The sequence below is a fragment of the Nerophis ophidion genome, linkage group LG11 (assembly GCF_033978795.1).
Source record: "Nerophis ophidion isolate RoL-2023_Sa linkage group LG11, RoL_Noph_v1.0, whole genome shotgun sequence".
Lineage (NCBI taxonomy): Eukaryota > Metazoa > Chordata > Actinopteri > Syngnathiformes > Syngnathidae > Nerophis > Nerophis ophidion.
Genome location: NC_084621.1, coordinates 41988014 through 42009308, shown reverse-complemented (window position 1 = coordinate 42009308; position 21295 = coordinate 41988014). Strand labels below are relative to the sequence as shown.

General features: G+C 40.7%; 2 protein-coding genes across 4 annotated transcripts in view; one reads left to right on the top strand and one right to left on the bottom strand.

The window, feature by feature from the left end:
• st14 (ST14 transmembrane serine protease matriptase) overlaps positions 1-4844 on the top strand; it is a 71370-nt gene extending 66526 nt beyond the window's left edge. The window contains exon 20 of the mRNA XM_061915998.1: positions 3029-4844. Within this exon, the coding sequence (XP_061771982.1) occupies positions 3029-3190 (162 nt within the window). The 3' untranslated portion in view covers positions 3191-4844. The remainder of the gene's footprint in view (positions 1-3028) is intronic.
• Positions 4845-5277: 433 nt separating this feature from the next.
• Positions 5278-21295, bottom strand: part of kirrel3l (kirre like nephrin family adhesion molecule 3, like) — a 110812-nt gene continuing 94794 nt past the window's right edge. For 2 of the 3 annotated variants that reach the window (XM_061915999.1, XM_061916001.1), the window contains 7 exons: positions 20221-20347; positions 20026-20126; positions 19324-19522; positions 8866-8985; positions 8666-8775; positions 8456-8545; positions 5278-8363 (listed from right to left, as the gene is read on the bottom strand). In XM_061915999.1, coding sequence (XP_061771983.1) covers positions 7872-8363; positions 8456-8545; positions 8666-8775; positions 8866-8985; positions 19324-19522; positions 20026-20126; positions 20221-20347 — 1239 coding nt within the window. In that variant the 3' untranslated portion in view covers positions 5278-7871. The remainder of the gene's footprint in view (positions 8364-8455; positions 8546-8665; positions 8776-8865; positions 8986-19323; positions 19523-20025; positions 20127-20220; positions 20348-21295) is intronic. The other variant, XM_061916000.1, reaches the window with a different exon arrangement.

Here is a 21295-nt window from a genome sequence, read left to right as displayed (position 1 = left end):
AAACAACACACGCCAGTGCAAACAGGCATGTCCCGATCAAATATTGATATCGGAATCGATCCTTGGATGATATTGGCTTCTATCCAAAATCTCCGATACAATCAATCATCAATCAATGTTTACTTATATAGCCCTAAAAAACGAGTGTCTCAAAGGGCTGCACAAGCCACGACGACATCCTCTGCTCAGATCCCACATCAGGGCAAGGAAAACGCAACCCAATGGGACAATGAGAAACCTTGGAGGGGACTGCAGATGTGGGACCCCCCCCTGGCGACCGGTGCAATGGACGTCGAGGTGATCTAGCAAAATATTGTCAGAGTCCAGTCCATAGTGGATCCAACATAATAGTGAGAGTCTAGTCCATAGTGGGGCCGGCAGGAGACCATCCTGAGCGGAGACAGAGTTGTCCCCAACCGATGAACAGACGAGCGGTCCACTCCGGGTCCCGACTTTGGACAGCCAGCGCCTCATCCGTGGCCACCGACCCTGTGGCGCCCCCTCCACAAAGGGGCAGAGGAGAAAAGAAACTGCAGATCAACTGGTCTAAAAAGGGGGTCTATTTAAAGGCTAGCGTATACAAATGAGTTTTAAGATGGGACTTAAATGCTTCTACTGAGGTAGCATCTCAACTGTTACCGGGAGGGCATTCCAGAGTACTGGAGCCCGAATAAAAAAAACGCTCTACAGCCCGCAGACTTTTTTTTGGGGCTCTGAGAATCACTAATAAACTGGAGTTCTTTGAACGCAGATTTCTTGCCGGGACATATGGTACAATACAATCAGCAAGATAAGCTGGAGCTAGACCGTGTAGTATTTTATACGTAAGTAGTAAAATCTTAAAGTCACATCTTAAGTGCACAGGAAGCCAGTGCAGGTGAGCCAGTATAGGCGTAATATGATCAAACGTTTTTGTATTTGTCAAAAGTCTGGCAGCCGCATTTTGTACCAACTGTAATCTTTTAATGCCAGACATAGGGAGGCCCAAAAATAATACGTTACTGTAATCGAGAAGAGACGTAACGAACGCATGTATATTCACACATACAATGTCTCCAAAGCAGAAGAGTATTAGAAAGTATGCACTAGAAAATGTGTCCGTATCCAACGCCCTGCATCATGACCTTAAGTTAATTAATTATTGCTACCACTAGGGTTTGCCAAAACACAAATTAACATTCCTTTTCAAAAGCATAAATCTGTCATAAGTAGGGTTGCGCGATGTAGACCAAATAAGTGGTATAAATTTGGCCAGTGATAGAGCTATTAATACTATCGCTAATACATGTTGTCACATGCCAGCTGTGTCCCAAAAATTTGGAAAGAATGCATCCGCAACGCAATGTAGCACTCTTTTTTTTAATTGCTAACAAGGTCCCGCCACAGTGCAAAGCAACTTCGAAATCAATTATCCTCTCCTGTAAGGCGGAAAATAAACCATGTTTCTTACAAGTGACATTAACACTGGAGGATGAGTAGCTAAACATGCTACACTACACACCGTAAGAGGATATGTTAACCGCGAGCTACAGCTCTTGAATGTGAACAAAAGTGGGCGAACAAAACACAAATATTGACAATAACGATACCCAGTAGTATCTATCAGGTCGATACCAAAGTACCGTATTTTTCGGACTATAAGTCACAGTTTTTTTCATAGTTTGGCCCGGGGTGTGACTTATACTCAGGAGCGACTTATGTATGAAATTATTAACACATTACCGTAAAATATCAAATAATATTATTTAGCTCATTCACGTAAGAGACTAGACATATAAGATTTCATCGTATTTAGCAATTAGGAGTGACAGATTGTTTGGTAAACGTATAGCATGTTCTATATGTTATAGTTATTTGAATGACTCTTACCATAATATGTTACGTTAACATACCAGGCACCTTCTAAGTTGATTATTTATGCGTCATATAACGTACACTTATTCAGCCTGTTGTTCACTATTCTTTATTTATTTTATATTCCCTTTCAAATGTATATTCTTGATGTTGGGTTTTATACAATAAATTTCCCCCAAAAATGCGACTTATACTCCCAGTGCGACTTATAAATGTTTTTTTTTTTCTTTATTATGCATTTTCGCCAGGTGCGACTTATACTCCGGAGCGACTTATACTCCGAAAAATACGGTAGTTAGATAATTTTTTACCATCAAAAAAAATGTTGTTTTTGTTGTTAAAGTACTCAGGAAATTAGTCTTTTGACACAGGACTTTAAGGGCAAAAAACAAATGATTTAAATTGGAGCCATTTGTAGGAAATTATGTAAAAATTGTATCGATATTGTTTCTTGAACTGCACGATTTTGAGAAAAACCTAATTGCAATTTTTCTCACCAAAATTGCGATTCGATTTGCCATTTTTATATTTTATACATACAATTGCATTTAACTGTGAACATACTGAGTGAAGGAAGTTTTAGACAGTCACTCAACATATGCCTGTCTCAAGGTGCCACACATCAGAGCAATATGCAGTATTTTACTTTAAAACATGTTTGGTTTTAACTCAGAGCTTTTGTCTTCATTGTGCACTTAATCTGAAGAAACAACAAACTGAACCATAAACTATAATGTAACGTTAATATAATACTAAATTATAATACTTAAGTACATCAAGTAAAGTTGTAAAAACATTAATGTCAGAGCAAGTAACATATTTAGTGCAGTCTCTCAGTGCAGGAGGATTGTTCGATACTTTGAGGAATACGAGACCAAGGATGTGTTTTTAAAGAGCGTTCAAGAGTAGGACGCGACAACGCCCGTCAGGACACTATCAATGAAACATAAACATACAGCGTGCTTTCTAACAGTGTGTCTTTTTATTTTAATTATTTAAATACGTAAACAACTTATATATTAAATGTTTCAGTGTGTGTATAAGTACTTTTTAAGCCCATTCAACAATACTGCAATAATAAAAACCGTGATCATTTTGGTCACGATAACCGTGATATTACATTTTTATACTGTTGCATTCCTATCATCTACTAACCCATCTTCCCCATCACCAGGGTGACTCGGGAGGGCCCCTGGTTTGTTTCGAGGAGAGTGGGAAGTGGTTCCAGGCTGGGATCGTGAGCTGGGGTGAGGGCTGCGCTCGCCGCAACAAACCCGGTGTCTACTCTCGCGTCACCAAGTTCAGAAAATGGATCAGAGAGAAGACAGGTATTTGATGTGAGGACAAAGGGAAGGCGGGATGGCGAGCCAGAAAAAAGTTGGGCTAAAAGGACAAAAAGTGTTTGTCTGTTTTCTTTGAGAAGACGTTGCATGGGCGCAGACACTCAAACACTTGATATTGGTTTTAATCTTCTTCCCCTTTCAACTATGACACCCGCTGGCTCAAATTTTGTCCAGTAATCAACATCAATGGCTCATCATAACCCCTAATTATTATTCACTGATGAAAATACCCTCCATTTACGAAGACAACAATTTATCGCATTATCCCATTAGTTGTGTACAGAGCAAAAATTGTGCATCGTGGTTTTTGAACAGCTGTAGTCTCTTGTAGATATTTTTATTTTTTTTTATTTCGGTTTTTATGTATTAAACCATGTTTGTTTATAGCTTTCACAAGACAAGAGCTGGACATATAAAATAGAGTTTTTTATAAGGTTTTTAACTAGGGGTGTCCCAATCAGATATTGACATCGGTCCAATATTAGCAAAAAAAGCAAATATTGGCTTGCATCCAAAATGTCCAATACAAGCAGTCCTATAGAGTGTTTACTTGTGCAATGCTAGACAGCCAGTTAACATCTAAATGTCCTCCAATTAGAACACAAAGTTGCTTTTTTTCTTGTATTTTAGTCAAGTCAAAAAGGTAAAAATGGTAGGCTATAGCTTACTAGGAGCTAGCAGCTACACAACAGCTAAGCACACAATGGCACACAAGCTAGACATACGTTATGCAAGACCCTAATTGAACAATATTGCATTTTCAATATAATAAACTATTAAATAATTAAATTAAACACATTCCTACTATTCAGATACAAAGTCTCCAAGACAGAAAGTATCCAGTAACAAATGTGTCTGCGTTATTCAACTTTCTGCGTCATGACCTTAATAAATTACTGTTACCTAGGCTCTTAAACTAAAACACAGTATATGTCCATTCCAAATGGTTAATAATAGTGTTTTTCCTACCTACCATTTTTTTCTGTTTGAGTAATTTCACTTGATCAAATATTTTTTAACATTCCACACAACGCAAACCACACAAGTATGTGTGATTTGTGCAGATAACATATCGGATCAATACCAGTGTCGGACAATAGTCAAAGCGCCAATATTGGTATCGGAATATTGGGACACCACAATTTTTTAAATAAATAAAAAAAAAAGATAATGCAGGTATTTTTTATCGGCTTCCTTCAAATTAATTTTGTGATGAACTAATATTGAAAACATATGCTGGGAGGAAAATAAAGGTTAACATAATTCCTATGATTTTGGACAGGCATTTTTACCAATCAATCAAAGTCTTCCTCCAACTCTTCATCAACACCACGCAGTTATTTGATTTGAACAACGACTAACCTTCCAAATCGTCACCCACCTTGCAAAAAAGGAGCACAACATGAAGATGGTTGAGTAACCCTAAATGATTGAACTGTGGAAAAATACTTTGTGATGTGGGTTCACTAACATTTGCAAACCAAATACTGAAATAAGTATTATTTATTTTAAGGGGGAGAGTGTTTTGAATATAAATGTTTTCTAATAAAGACAAAATACTTTAAGACTTGTACAATTGATTTGTATTGCACACACGTGTGTTCTATTTGAGAGAGTGATGATGGCAATAAACTGCTCTGGATTGGATTCTTTGATTCGTAATTTAATTTCCTGTACATTTTTTATTCCCCGCCTGTGACGGGTTGTGTTACCAGCATTTGCTGCTGTGCGAATAACAAATGCACACCTTGCAGCAGATAGTAATGAACATGTTCCTCAGCTCCCTATGGTGAGCAGCGGGGGTTACCTGAGGGACACATGTGACAAGACAAACTCATCTTGTCACTAATACCTGCTTTTGTCCTATTAGCTTGTAAGATGGGCACGTCGAGTTCCGGGAGGAGTGCACATGTGCAGCGGGGGTTGTGCCATCTCATCTGTCTTCATTAAAAGCCGAGCACCACTGGGGGAATACGAAAAATCAACATAGACAGTGCTGCTAATTTAGGTATTCATCATTGTTGCAGCGTGGGATGCTATGTTTGTCGCTGCTCCTCACTGGCGCTGCTCGGAATTCACACAAAGCGCTTCTTTTTATTTTTTATCGGAAATGTTTTTATTTAAATATAAATATGTGTACAAAGATACAAGCAAATGGTAGCTCATTTGTAGCAAATAAAATTCTTAATACGTTATTTAAAAAGAATGGACGAGCAATTAGTTGTGATCCAAAAAAACAACATTGAATGATTGATAAACTAAGCAAGAAAATGTGTGGATCCAAATGAAGTCAACCAAAATGCATAATATATAAAGATACTTTACAATAGAGCGGCTTACACACTGTACATTAAGGCTTATATAAAATATAAAAATAAAGACAAGCGATGATGTTTGCCTCCTCAATATTTCGTGTAATTTGTTCTGTTGTCAGGCTGCCTGGCAACAAGCGGCAAATGGCAGTACAGGCATCCATACTGAAACATCCACAATGAAGAATCCAACCGGTCTCATCTATAAAGCTTACGTTCGTACCAAACATGGCCGAAAAGTTTCGAACTGGGTTTTTAATGAGCTATAAAAACACAACTATTTATTGGAATGGAAGGCTTTTAATAGGGATGTACCGATCAGTATCGGCCGATTTTCGTGAAAAAGTATGTTATGGCCATTGCCCATTTTATGCATTCTATTGCAGATCCCCTCTGACTGATACTGTTTGTTTATAGTTCCCCAGCTGATAAGCGGCCAGCAGCTAACTATGTCTCTATAAGCCTCTCCTCTAAGCTAACAAAAATACCTCCATAAAGGCAAATATACTGCATTTTATTGTATCCATCCATCCATCCATTTTCTACCGCTTATTCCCTTTGGGATCGCGGGGGGCCTTGGTGCCTATCTCAGCTGCAATCGGGCAGAAGGCAGAGTACACCCTGGACAAGTCGCCACCTCATCGCAGGGCCTACACAGATAGACAGACAACATTCACACTCACATTCACACACGGGCCAATTTAATGTTGCCAATCAACCTATCCCCAGGTGCATGTCTTTGGAAGTGGGAGGAAGCCCACGCATTCACGGGGAGAACATGCAAACTCCACACAGAAAGATCCCGAGCCCGGGATTGAAACCTGACTACTTCGTATTGTGAGGCAGACGCACTAACCCCTCTTCCACCGTGAAGCCCTTTTATTGTATCATTAAGTATAATTAATTACTGGAGGAGGAGGCTGAACATACATATTTCACACTGAGAAAGAGAATACGTAACTATTGTGTTGATACAGGTAACTGTCAATAGCACTTATCATAAATACATTGGAAAATGTTCTGTGATTGGTATACACCGATTCCACTCCTAGATAATAATATAATGGATTCGATTTGTATCACACTTTTCTATTGTTAGATACTCAAAGCGCTCACAGAGAAGTGGGAACCCATCATTCATTCACACCTGGTGGTGGTAAGCTACATCTGTAGCCACAGCTGCCCTGGAAGCATGGCTGCCAGTTTGCGCCCACGGCCCCTCCGACCACCACCAATCATTCATTCATCATTCATTCACAAGTGTGAGCGGCACCGGGGGCAAAGGGTGAAGTGTCCTGCCCAAGGACACAACGGCAGCGATTTGGATGTCAATAGGTGGGAAGCGAACCTGCAACCCTCAGGTTTCTGGCACGGCCGCTCTACCCACTATGCCATGCCGCCCCCGATGATCGGCACAACCCTAGCTTCTAGTCAGAATTCTATGCATAGTCTTATAGATGAGACCCCAGATATTTTAACATGAACATGAATCTTAAAAGCGAAGGTTTTCACTAGACATATTGATTGCATGCAACAGAGAAAAAACATGGGTTCGGCCATTTGTACAGAGATTTTTTTCCAGGGTAGTACTGCGTCTTGTAAACATTTTTGAGACCGTTTGATTGAGTTGCAAAACGTCCGCTTAAGGACTGTCGAGTATGCTGACGCCGCATTCAAGTTTAGCTCAAGATTGCCACCTTGTTCCAAACTACCACACTTGATTGTTCTGGTAATACCCTACTTTTACCCCTCTCAGTCACAAAACACTGTATAAAAAAAAAAAAAAGTGTAGTACCAGGGCAAGGAATGTAGTACCCACATTTCTCCCTGTAAAATAATCACCATCTTTGGGTTTCTATGGCCTTCTTGTTCCACACATTGTCTTTTAATTGAAATCAAGGCTCGCGCTCCCCCCTTCAAACTATTTATTTTGTCCGCAAGTCCAGGTTTGTTTTTCAGTATCCAGTTCAGGTTAAAGTATTCCACTGTTGTGCAGGTTAGTTTGTTACTCTGGCAGTCTTTTATTCATAACGGACACACAAATGTGCTTCAAATTCCTTGCGCATGCCAACCAAAAACAGCAGGAAACATTTTTTGTTGTTGCTGATGTTTGTCTCAGGCTGCAAAAAACTGCAAGAAGACTCTTGAATGCAGCTAGTCTGTACCACGGTCAACTGTTGAGGTGTCCGCCGAGCAAACATCTCCGGATGTTTGGATCGTGAAAAGATACCACTCTGGAATTACAAGTTCCACCTGAACATCACAATCTGCTGAAATCTCCAGCTTTGTTTGATCCCGCACCGACATGTCCAAAAGTTAAGAACGTCTCTGTTCTTGTTAGTGTTAGATACTTCTTGTTTAATCAAACGTGCGTCTGCATACGTTGTGAGGGTCGGCCGTAGTCCGACTGCTGGGAGGACACTTGTGACGAGGCGTAAGAGAAGCGGGATGAGCTGGACACCTTGCTGCCTTGGTCCGACTGGTCGAAGGCGTCCACTTTCTCGTAGGAGGCGGGCTTGACGTAATTGGTGAAGGCGCGGCCGTAGGTGGCGGGCAAGTAAGCGGTGCCGCTGTAGAGCGGGTCGGTGGGGTAAATGGTGGCGGGTTGAGTGGGTTGCTGCTGGGCGGCGGGCTGCTGCTCGTAAGCAGACTGGGTGACTGTGTTGGCGGCATATCGGTGAGCAAAGTCGTAGATCCGTGGCTGGGTGCCATGCTGGCTGTACATGGGGCTCGGGGAGGGCAGCTGTGACGGCGTGTAGACGGGCCGGGGGTTGGGCACGTACTCCGAGAAGCCACTGCCGCGGATGTGGCGGTCTTCATGGCCTCGTACGTTGTAGTAGCCGTTTGTGGGGTCCTCGGGTGCATAAAGAGAAAGATGCCTTGTGAGTTTTTGGCATTCAAAGAAATAACGTATGGATTTATTCGGCAGACTTTCTTCATGTTTACCTTGATGTCCGATCTCTCGTCGTCCTCCTCTTCCAAGAGGTCGCTGTGTTCTGTGCGAGATGTCCCAGGAGACTCGCTGCTGTTTGGCGCCTGAGGGAAGACGACGCATTTTTCCATGAATGAACACAGTGTTCAAGACCTCGCTTTGCATTCGAACAAAACAACTCTCTGTAACACCATGTGATGTTTTGCTACACGCGAGGCTTTTACCATCGGCTCCTTGACGTCCTCCTCGTCGTCATTGCCGCGTGTGGCGTTGTGGTCGCTGTGAACTATTTGAACTCTGATGTCGCTCTTGGAGAGGCGCGTGCACCTTTTGCCTGCAAAGACAAACACGTTTGCCTGTGAGTGAACTTGACCGTAAATATGTGTGAATTTGTTATCTAAAAACTGGCGAGGGCCATACTGACCGTTGAGCTCACCTTTGCCAGTGTGCCTGCAGCAGATGGAGACGAGCGCGATGACACAGATGAGCAGGACGCTGCCTCCGCCGACGGAGCCGCCAACAATTAACAACATAGGCGGGGCTTCTGCAAGGGGAACACCGATGGAGTGGGGTTAAGTGGCTGCTAGGAAAAGGAGGAAGCTAATCAAATGCGGAGAAAGTGACATCCAGAGCCGGCCCCTGGCATAAACACTATACAGCTGTGTAGTTGTGCCACTGAGGTGGACACTTGATTATGGCCAGCGATCACTTCACTGATCATCAACATAGTTGTTCAACTTAAATGGATGGAATGACCTAAATTATAAACTTTTTTTCAGCCGTGAGTCAACATGTCCTTTTAGTTTTAATTTAGTTGAAGTAGCCCATTCAAAATCTCATTGAGATTAATGCTAATCTAGCATCGTTTCGAACGCTGTCATCTTGACCGATTCACGGCTGTATTTCTAAAATGTATTATTTAAGTTTATATTGTAGCCCAACCTTTTCCCTATAAATATATTGCCTAAAGAACATTACTTTTTTCAAGGGTTCTGCCCATTTATTGTGTTTTGTTTGCTTTTTCAATTAACGCCGAAGAGCCTGAGGCATAGCAGCTTTGAATTGTTTTTGCAGTAATAGGAAATATCCAACACTTTTTCTTTCTCCTTGGACCTATCAACCCATTTTATTATCTTTTTCATATTAACTTTGGACATTATCTGGAATATAAACACATGACAATTGATTGAACTGGATTGTTTGTTCATATGTGATTTCCAGTAAATACAAATCTACAAAGCTTGTACAATATTAATACATTATCTCTTAAAGGCCTACTGAAACCCACTACTACTCACCACGCAGTCTGATAGTTTATATATCAATGATGAAATATTAACATTGCAACACATGCCAATACGGCCTTTTTAGTTTACTAAATTGCAATTTTAAATTTCCCGGGAGATTTTTCTTCAAAACATTTCGTAATGATGAGGTGTACGCTTGACGTCACGGGTTGTTAGGAATATGAGCGCCGCACACACACACAGCTAAAAGTCGTCTGCTTTAACGGCATAATTAAACAGTATTTTGGAGATCTGTGTTGCTGAATCTTTTGCAATTTGTTCAATTAATATTGGAGAAGTCAAAGTAGAACGATGGAGTTGGGAAGCTTTAGCCTTTAGCCACACAAACACACGGTGATTCCTTGTCTAAAATTAACGGAGGTGAAACCTTACTATGGATCAGAGCGGACATGAATCCCAACCGAATGTCAACCAGCAGGTTTCGGTGAGAAAATTGTGGTTAAAAAGTCGCTTCTTACCGGATATCAGCTGAGCTTGTACCGCCCATAAAGCAACTTCCCTGAGACACTGCACGTCAACACACGGCCGTGGACGTACACTTCCGACTATCAGGTACTGTTAAACTCACTAAAACACTAGCAACACAATAGAAAGATAAGGGACTTCCCAGAATTATCCTAGTAAATGTCTCTAAAAACATATGAATCCGTCTCAATGTAATCATGTTTTTTTGTAACTAGTTTTTTTTATTATTATTATTTTTTTCTAGTCCGTCGCTCTCAATATCCTCAAACACAAATCTTTCATCCTCCCTCAAATTAATGGGGAAATTGTCGTTTTCTCGGTTCGAATAGCTGTTTTTGTTGGAGGCTCCCATTAAAATCAATGTGAAGATGTGAGGAGCCATCAACATGTGACGTCATCGTCTGCGACTTCCGGTAGAGGCAGGGCTTTTCTCCAGTTGCGAACTTTATCGTGGATATTCTCTACTAAATCCTTTCAGTAGGACTTTAATACCTGATTATAATCGTACTTGAAGTGCATTTTTGTTGCACACACTCCAATAGTTAAATCTACATCTGGTCGCTAACAGTGATACAGTTTATTGCTGTTAATTGGTTCCAGGCTCGGCAAAGTAGGTGTAATTAATTATAAATGTAATCTTTTCAAGAGCTCAGGCATTGATTTATGCGGGCTCCATCTAATGGTAAACCCAAGATGTACATCATTTAAAACTCATTATTAAGGTACAGTGTTTTATTTTCTTATATTCAAACAGTGTTACTGATCAGACTGTGTGTAATGCCACAGTGGCCAAAAGTATGCTAAATATTTTGGTTTAATGATTACTTGGGCCTCCTAAGCTACTGTATTTTAATGTTGGTCGTTATGGTGGGTCTCTAAATACGTTTTTTAACATTAAGAAATCCCTCGAGACATAATACAACAGTGGTTCTCAACCTTTTTTCAGTGATGTGAACATTTTTTTTAATTTAAGTACCCCCTAATCAGAGCAAAGCATCTTTGGCTATTTGTAAAAAAAAAAAGATATACAAATAACTAAAAAATTGTTGAAAAATAAACAAGTGATTCAATTATAAATAAAGATTTCTACACATATAAGTAATCATTAACTTAAAGTGCCTTCTTTGAGGATTGTAATAGAGATCCATCTGGATTCATCAACTTAATTCTAAACATTTTTCACAAAAAAAGAAATCTTTGACATCAATATTTATGGAACATGTCCACAAAAGTTCTAGCTGTCAACACTGAATATTGCATTGTTGCATTTCTTTTCCCAGTTTATGAACTTACATTCATATTTTGTTGAAGTATTATTCAATAAATATATATTCATGAATGATTTTTGAATTGTTGCTATTTTAAGAATATTAAAAAAATATATAATGTACCCCTTGGCATACTTTCAAGTACCCTTAGGGGTACGCATACCCCCATTTGAGAACTACTGTGATAGAACACTAAATAGTTACCCTTACAAGGCATAATCTTCAAATTGCAACGTGTCAAAGGACAACTGTATTACAATACTCACTCGGCTGAATAAGCGCTATTGCCCCTAGTCGCCTAGAGCAGTGGTCCCCAACCTTTTTGTATCTTCGGACCGGTCAACGCTTGATAATTTGTCCCGCAGACCGGCGGGGGGGATTTATATTTTTTTTTTCATAAAAAACTAACGTTTTTTGGGTTGGTGCACTGATTGTAAGTGTATCTTGTGTTTTTTATGTTGATATAATAAAAAATAATTTAAAAAATGTTTGCGGCGCGGTACCAATCGAGCAGCAGCCCGGTGGTTGGGGACCACTGCCCTAGAGTGTTACACACACATTAAAGACCAAAATGGGGCACAAACCATCTTGTTTAGAGCCACAAAAAATATAGATTTTGTCTTGGTTTGTTTTGCCAATTAATCCCTGAGATGTCAGCACTTTTACTATCTAAAACGGTGTGTTGTAACCAAAAGGCACATTGAGTGCAGAGGCCCACTACAGGGGCGCCAAAAAATATATTTCTCAGCTGTAGTCTGTATGGGCCGCTTGTAATACACTTTTCCACCACTTGTGGCGGTAATCACAATTTCAAACAAACAGAAGAAGTCTGAAGCTAAAGTCATAGAGAAGTTTTTTTAAGCCAAACAATTATGAAGTGGTGAAGCTGTATGTTCATATTCACTTTAATTTTACTGACAGTTCAGGTAAGAAACATATTAATTATTAATGTAGTTCATGTACTTTAGCACAGCTTAATTGTATGTTTAAAATATTTTATTAAAAGTTGTCGGTTATCTACGAGCTCCTTCTTATGCAGTTTATTTGGTTGGTAGTTATTTTTCTAATCAGTTTGAAGTAAGTGTTAAATAATTAATATTTGTGATCATATCATTTTGACAAGGTTGTAGACAATACAATTGAAATCAGGAGTAAGATTACTGATTAAAAGCTAACATCTGAGTGGGACCCGGGCCTCTCTGTAGTGGAAAAGTTGGCCTATGAGGTCAAAAAGGTTAGGAAAGCCCCGGTCTAATGTACCCACAGTTAACCGAGACCTGCTCAAAGTGATTGTGCATCACACAGCCTGACGATTGTCTCTAATCTTTGCCAAGAAACAAGGCCTGACATGCAATGAAGCAAAAGACTGTAATCTCGTTAGAGATTCCAGGAGATCCCGATGCCCATTTCTCCGGAGACCTCACTCTGCTACAGTGATGTAAATTGCCGGAGAGGACCTTATTTTTGGTGCCTGTCGCAACAAAGGCTTCCACTGGCAGCGGCATTCCAATGTAATTTAAGGATCACTTCAGTGGAATACAGCCAGAGAGACGCTGATAGAGAATATCAGTCTAACCTAAAACGCATGACTCCATCTAATTGACTTTTGTCCTTGATCAATATCTATGTTATAGGGCAAACATATTCATTAAAGCTAACCATCTGCTGATTGAATCATATCGATTAGGGGAATATAATTAAGATAAGGAGAGGCAGGAGTTCTGTGTTTACCTAATCTGGGCCTCCTTGCAGCAGGATTGAGACTCTCATGTTTTCTGCGAAAAACTCTTCAATGGAAGAGTTTATGTTTTGGTAATTGCTGAGTTAAGACAGTCATTTATTGCTTGATAAAAAGCTGATAAATTGCCTTTTGCAAGCAACAAAGAGCACTCGGGTGCCATTGATTCAAACGCAATCAGTCGAAAAAAATCGAACAAACCAGGAGTTCAGCTTTCCAACAGAAGAAGAACATTCTGAGATTGCCATTGATTGACTATTTTTATTTTTTTAACATCGGCATCTTCAAGTACGAATCATAGAATCACCTTATAAAGATTGTATTTATCCCACAATGAAGAAATTCTGTGGTTGCAGTGCAGATTCAAAAAGTATTAAAAGCAGCCCATAAAGTCAAAGAAGTCCCCCCCTCTCCCCCCACCCCAAGTCTCGAAGGAGTTTAAACCCAAAGGTTAGAAAATGCATGGAAACGAGGAAAATATTAAGGCCCCTTCTACACTAAGGTTATCCAGGCTATATCCCAACTAACCTTATCCTTGTCCACACACACACACATACACACACACACACACACACACAATGCCACCGTTAAAGACCCCTGCCCCCTCGGTCCGCCAGCGCAATGCGCCCTAGTATGCATGCGCAAAAAAAAAAAAATGCACTCGTCATAGTGACCTCGGACCTGGAAGTGTATTCTTACCCTGTGTTTCAATGTAGACTATTGCCACACTTCTCTTAACTGTAAACCTTGCTTGCCTCACCATCAGCAGCTGTTTAGACTGTTGTAGTCAATCACACCTGAGCCATCATACATGAATCATATCTTCAATGGACGTGCAAATAAACAATGTGATAAAGAACATTTTATAACAATCAATCTCGGGATCTAGATCTAGATATCTGGTCAGGACACTGTGCTTGTGGGCTGAAATTGGCGGTCGTATTTGACGACCACTTCATGGCCTCACAATAGTTGTGGAGTACCAAACCAGACGTGGAATCGCTCCGACATACATGGCGGACAATGACTGATAGTCTGCTTTGCCAGTCCAAATGCATTCACTGTTTTCCGTAGTACTCCCTCATCCACAGGAGCCCGCATTCTCGTTGTCTCTCCTTCGACAAATGGATAAAGTCTTTCGCTAAGTAGAATCACAGCTCACCTGGACATTCCAAAGTTCTCTTGCCGTTCCTCTGGCACAACACACTTGTTGACAAACAGGCCTTATCCAAAACCGTCGCTCAACATTGCTATGTTGCCGTCTGAGATGTGTTGTATCCCAAATAGCTGCAATCGTGCATTTCCTTCTAGTAAGGTATTCATGTGTGATTTCCACAAGCGTCTGTTATGAAGCTGGCTGTGGCGCGTCACTTCCTGTGTGGGGCGCGGTCTTTCTGGTGTCACTTCCTCTACGGACTAAATTTGTAAACGATCGATGAGTCCATACAAAGCTGAGAGCCGGAGATTCAAGAAATACACGGCGCACTTACACATGTAAAAAAATTATCCAAGGACGGCAACCTTAAAGGCCTACTGAAATGAGATTTTCTTATTCAAACAGGGATAGCAGGTCCATTCTATGTGTCATACTTGATAATTTCGCAATATTGCCATATTTTTGCTGGAAGGATTTAGTAGAGAACATCCACGATAAAGTTTGCAACTTTCGGTGCCAACAGAAAAGCCCTGCCTCTACCGGGAAGTCGCAGACGATGACGTCACATGTTTGATGGCTCCTCACATATTTTCATTGATTTTAATGGGAGCCTCCAACAAAAACAGCTATTCGCACTGAGAAAACGACAATTTCCCCATTAATTTGAGCGAGGATGAAAGATTCGTGTTGTAGGATATTGATAGCGACGGACTAGTTAAAAAAAAAAATGCGATTGCATTGGATTCAGATGTTTTTAGACACATTTGCTAGGATAATTCTGGGAAATCCCTTATCTTTCTATTGTGTTGCTAGTGTTTTAGTGAGTTTAACAGTACCTGATAGTCGGAAGTGTCCACGGCCGTGTGTTGACATGCAGTGTCTCAGGGAAGTCGACGGCAGCTTTATGGGCGGCACAAGCTCAGCTGATATCCGGTAAGAAGCTAATTTTTAACCACAATTTTCTCACCGAAACCTGCTGGTTGACATCCGGTTGGGATCCATGTCCGCTCTGATCCGTAGTAAAGTTTCACCTCCGTGAATTTTAAACAAGGAATCACCGTGTGTTTGTGTGGCTAAAGGTTCTCAACTCTGTCTTTCTGCTTTGACTTCTCCAATATTAATTGAACAAATTACAAAGGATTCAGCAACACAGATGTCCAATATATTGTGCAATTATGCCGTTAAAGCAGACGACTTTCAGCTGTGTTTGTGCGCAGCGCTCATATTCCTAACAGCCCGTGACGTCAAGCCTACACGTCATCATTACGCGACGTTTTCAAGAAAAAACTCCCGGGAAATTTAAAATTGCAATTTAGTAAACTAAAAAAGCCGTATTGGCATGTGTTGCAATGTTAATATTTCATCATTGATATATAAACTATCAGACTGCGTGTTGGGTAGTAGTGGGTTTCAGTAGGCCTTTAGACGGTGGGTTATTGTGGCTGACACGAGGCTTCGGCTAAATAATTATTTGTTTAAGAAGTCATCCGGCTTAATGTAGACAGGGCCTTAAGAACACCAAGGAGGACATAAAAGAGCTCAGAGAGGCTGCAACCAGCTGCCACTTCAGCGGCACCATTTTTACATACAGCAACAAAATTAAAACAATGAAAAAATAAGATAAGTAATAAACATTGTGCACAGTCACATGTTATACTAAATAAGTTTATGATGACATTATGCAGTGACTTTTGAAGCTTTCCTGAATGGAAAACTACCTGACGGTATTACTTTGATCCGTTTGTTTGATTGATTGATTGATACTTTTATTAGTAGATTGCACAGTTCAGTCCATATTCCGTACAATTGACCACTAAATGGTTACACCCAAATAAGTTTTTCAACTTGTTTAAGTTGGGGTCCACGTTAATCAATTCATGGTAAGTTGAGGTGGATACTGTATGTAAAAAAAAAAAACAAAAAAAAAAAACCTGGCTTTGCTACACATCTCAAAATAAAGCCTGTTGCTCCGTCTATTCTGTCAGTCAGCTACAGACGTGCAAACTGTAAGTTTCATCATTTAGTTTTTCTTCAGAGAATAGGCTAACCTAGCATGATGATGCTGTTAGCACATGTGGTGGTATTAACCATTACCCCTTTAGTATTTCTTTGTTAATTGTGTTTTACTTGTATGTAAAATATGCACTGCAATCCCATCATTTGCCCATCCTGGGGATAAATGAAGTCTATCACATTCTACGTAATGTTAGCATTGTAGCTGACATAGCTATGCTTTTAGAGGCACTCTTAAAGAGACACACACTGATGAACAAACACGGCTCATTAGCAAATTAATCGGTATAGATATAGACACAAAATGGCGTGTTTCCAGTAGGGCTTACGAAAACTTTTTTAAACGGTTTGAGTTCAAGCATTGAGGGTTTTTTTTTCAGGCAACAAACTACCAAGTACGCTATTGTGGCACCTTTTGAAAATTTTTGAAAAATCCTATTATACGGGAAGTAATTATTGTCTGTTACAGTCCACATGTATTGGAGACAAGAAGTGGAACACAATGTTCTGGTCATGATTCAGCTTAGAAATGGGCAAAATATTGCTTCAAATCTACATCGAAATATATATTGCAGTGTCCTACTATAACGATATATATAACAATATAGTCGAGGTTTCTGTGGTTTATCCGCTATACAGGGCTCAATAACGGAATTTACGTTAGGAAAAACAAAGGCTATTTCATCCCTACAAGCCTGTTTCGCAGGTTTCCTTTCTCTTCAGGGGATTTAGTTTTATTCCTGACCTAGCATATATCACAATATATATTTTGGTATGTAAACGATTAGAGAACCATTTCAAAATGTGTTACAAAGTTTAGGCTAATTTGGCTGTGAAGTATGCAGTAACATACTGCGTCATTTACGGTTCAATTATTTTGTTAAAACTATTATTTAACTTGTTTGGATACTTGGCATCAGTTTTGGGTACTTAGTAGTTACAGGGGCAGTATTGGTCGAACCAATAATTATACTGATACTTGACATTTTTAAAATGATCAAATGATTTAATTTGTGATCACAATTAAAACACAGGAGTAACAATATCAGTTAAAATATTTACATCTTCATAATATTTTCTCTGATATAAATCCTTAGTTTTTTGCCCTTGAAGTTTACCTATGTGCAGGGACTTACTTCCTGAGTTAATATACAATAAGAATAAGAACTTAAGATATTTTGATATTAAAAAATACGGATCTAACCCTAGCAATTACCATACCCTGAAAATATACTTTACATCGATCCGGTAAACTTTTTTTTTTCTACAGTCAAGAACTCCAGTTTGCGTTCACGTATCTTCCTGCGGTGTAGTGTAGCATTTTTAACTATTCTTTGTCCTCCAGTGATAGTTTTACTTGTAAAATACGTAGATTATTTCCCACCATGGAAGAGAGGATTACAGACTTAGAAGTGGTTTTGCACTGTGGAGGAACGTTAGCTCGAATGCTGCATTGCGTTGAGGACGGGTTTCTTCACTTGTCTCCGTCAAATTAAAGGGGAACATTATCACCAGACCTATGTAAGCGTCAATATATACCTTGATGGTGCAGAAAAAAGACCATATATTTTTTTAACCGATTTCCACCTTTCTGTTTATCGCTCTTTTTGCGATGACGTCAGAACGAAACGTCTCCGAGGTAATACAGCCGCCATTTTTATTTTCAACACATTGCAAACATTGGGTCTCAGCTCTGTTATTTTCCGTTTTTTCGACTATTATTTGGAACTTTGGAGACATCATGCCTCGCCGGTGTGTTGTGAGGGTGTAACAACACTAACAGGGAGGGATTCAAGTTGCACCACTGGCCCAAAGATGCGAAAGTGTCTTCCGCCAGACCCCCATTGAATGTGCCAGAGTGTCTCCACATTTTACCGGCGATGACAGACATGGCACAGAGATGTATGGATAACCTGCAGATGTATTTGCAACGATAATGTCAACAAAATCACAAAGGTGAGTTTTGTTGATGTTGACTTATGTGCTTATCAGACATATTTGGTCGCGGCGTGACTGCCAGCTAATCGATGCTAACATGCTATGCTAATCGATGCTAACATGCTATTTACCGGCAGTGCTAAAGCAGACATGGCACAGAGATGTATGGATAACCTGCAGATGCATTTGCAACGATAGTCAATGAAATCACAAAGGTGAGTTTTGTTGATGTTGACTGCCAGCTAATCGATGCTAACATGCTACGCTAATCGATGCTAACATGCTATTTACCGGCGATGCTAAAGCAGACATGGCACAAAGATGTATGGATAACCTGCAGATGCATTTGCAACTATATTACGTTTCCTTTCACCCACATTTAATGCGAAAAAAACACTTACCAATCGAAGGATTTAAGTTGCTCCAGTGTCACGTGATGCGAAAGTCCTGATCGTTTGGTCCGTACATTTTACCGGCGATGCTAACGCAGCTATTCGGCCATGCTATGGCTATGAATAGTGTCAATAGCTATTTGCTCAATAGCTTCAGTTTCTTCTTCAATACTTTCATACTCCAACCATCCGTTTCAATACATGCGTAATCTGTTAAATTGCTTAAGCCGCTGAAATCCGAGTCTGAATCCGAGCTAATGTCGCTATATCTTGCTGTGCTATTCGCCATTGTTTGTTTACATTGGCAGCACTGTATGACGTCACAGGGAAATGGATAGTCGCATCGCAAATAGCGAAAATCAAGCACTTTAAAGCTTTTTTTAGGGATATTCCGGGACAGGTACAATTCAGAAAAAAATTTAAAAAAATACAACAAGCCACTGGGAACTGATTTTTATTGTTTTAACCCTTTTGAAATTGTGATAATGTTCCCCTTTAAGAAACAGCGAGAATGTGTCCTCAACATGCATTATTATGATATAACAATAGCTTTAAAAGTTTTATATCGCGCAACCCAAAGTCCAACTCTTCCTGCCAGTTCTTACCTTGCTCCTTCAGGGCGACCAAGGCGGTGCCAGTGCCAAAGTTGTTCCAAGCAGTACAGTTGTAGCGCAGCTCAAAATCTGGCGCCAGCGCCTCGGACAGCACCAGAGAAGACACGACTCCTTGGTCGCTGGTCACGGTCTGTACCGAGTATCGACCAGAGGAACCGGAGGAAAGGCTGATGTCTCCAAACGACCATACCTGTGGGTATGGTAAGACAACGATGGTAAGTCATTTTGTACTGTATACCACCTGATCCCTACTCCTTTCTGCTGTCTTTCTGCCAACCTCTAAAGCACAAGGCTGAGCCAGCTTGTGTTTCAGCACCTCCCACATGTGCCCTGCAGGTGAGTTAACCACCACACCACCTATCTGTCTCTCTGCTCCTCTCACACCCTAATTATCCGCTCTCAGCCCAGCATACATTCAGTGGTTCAACAGGGTCAGCAGAGTGATGCCTCCAGGGCCACTAATTGAATGCAGTTTGGCTGAAACCAGTAGGAAGCCCGTCTCCCACAGCTCCCCCGACTCCTCTATCGCTTCATTTAGTGCCTGTGCAATTACACCGCTGAATATGTGTTTGTTAGTGGGCTGAAGATATCATGGTGTGAAGGTGAGGTCAGGGGTAACACTCCCCTCTCACAGATACAGTGCAGGGGGGAAGACTATGTAATCATCCAAACATGAGCGCTAATAAGACTTACAATCATATAAGGCGGCGGGCTGCTTCCCACCCGGCACTCCAGCTTGCCCTTGGAGTGCTTGACTGCATGCTGTGTGGCCTCTGCTGTGATAATAGGTGGGCCTGGAGAGAAGAAAGCCGACAGAAACATGAGATAAAAAACATTCTGACCTAAACACTAACCAGTCGGATGAGTACATTGAAACAGGAAGCTCACCGTTTACAGTCAGGGTGGCTTCTCGTTCTGCAACTCCGATTCGAGGTACGATGGCCTTGCAGGTGTAAGTCCCAGCATCCGCCTGCGTTACGGCTTTCAGCTGCAAGGTGTTACTGTTGCTAAGCACCTGGGCAGAGAGCGTAAGAGCAGGCAAGTGAGACTGGAGTCCTCCTGGGGGGTCGCAGATTAGACATGTTTCCACTGAACTTTACCACTTGGTAGAAACTTGTCGATATGCAAAATTAGGGGCCAGTAATTAATTAAACAAACAATAATTGAAAATGAACTTGATAACTTCGCCGAGAGTGATATATTGTTTGTGTTTTTTTGTTGTTTTTTTATATCTCGCTTCCAAACAGGATGCAAGAGAGTTCACCCTGTGCATCGCTCTCAGCACTTGAACGTGTTCGTTTAAAGCGGGCCCTATTTTGCAAAACTATATATATATAGTTGCCGCGACCCCGAAAGGGAATAAGCGGTAGAAAATGGATGGATGGATGGATGGATATATATATATATATATATATATATACATATATATATATATATATATATATATATATATATATATATCCATCCATCCATCCATTTTCTACCGGTAGAAAATGGATGGATGGATGGATGGATATATATATATATATATATATATATATATATATATCCATCCATCCATCCATTTTCTACCGCTTACTCCCTTTCGGGGTCGCGGGGGCGCTGGCGCCTATCTCAGCTACAATATATATATATATATATATATATATATCCATCCATCTATTTTCTACCGCTTATTCCCTTTCGGGGTCGCGGGGGCGCTGGCGCCTATCTCAGCTACAATCGGGCGGAAGGCGGGGTACACCCTGGACAAGTCGCCACCTCATCGCAGGGCCAACACAGATAGACAGACAACATTCACACTCACATTCACACACTAGGGCCAATTTAGTGTTGCCAATCAACCTATCCCCACGCATTCACGGGGAGAACATGCAAACTCCACACAGAAAGATCCCAGGACTGCAGGACCTTCGTATTGTGAGGCAGACGCACTAACCCCTCTGCCACCGTGAAGCCTATA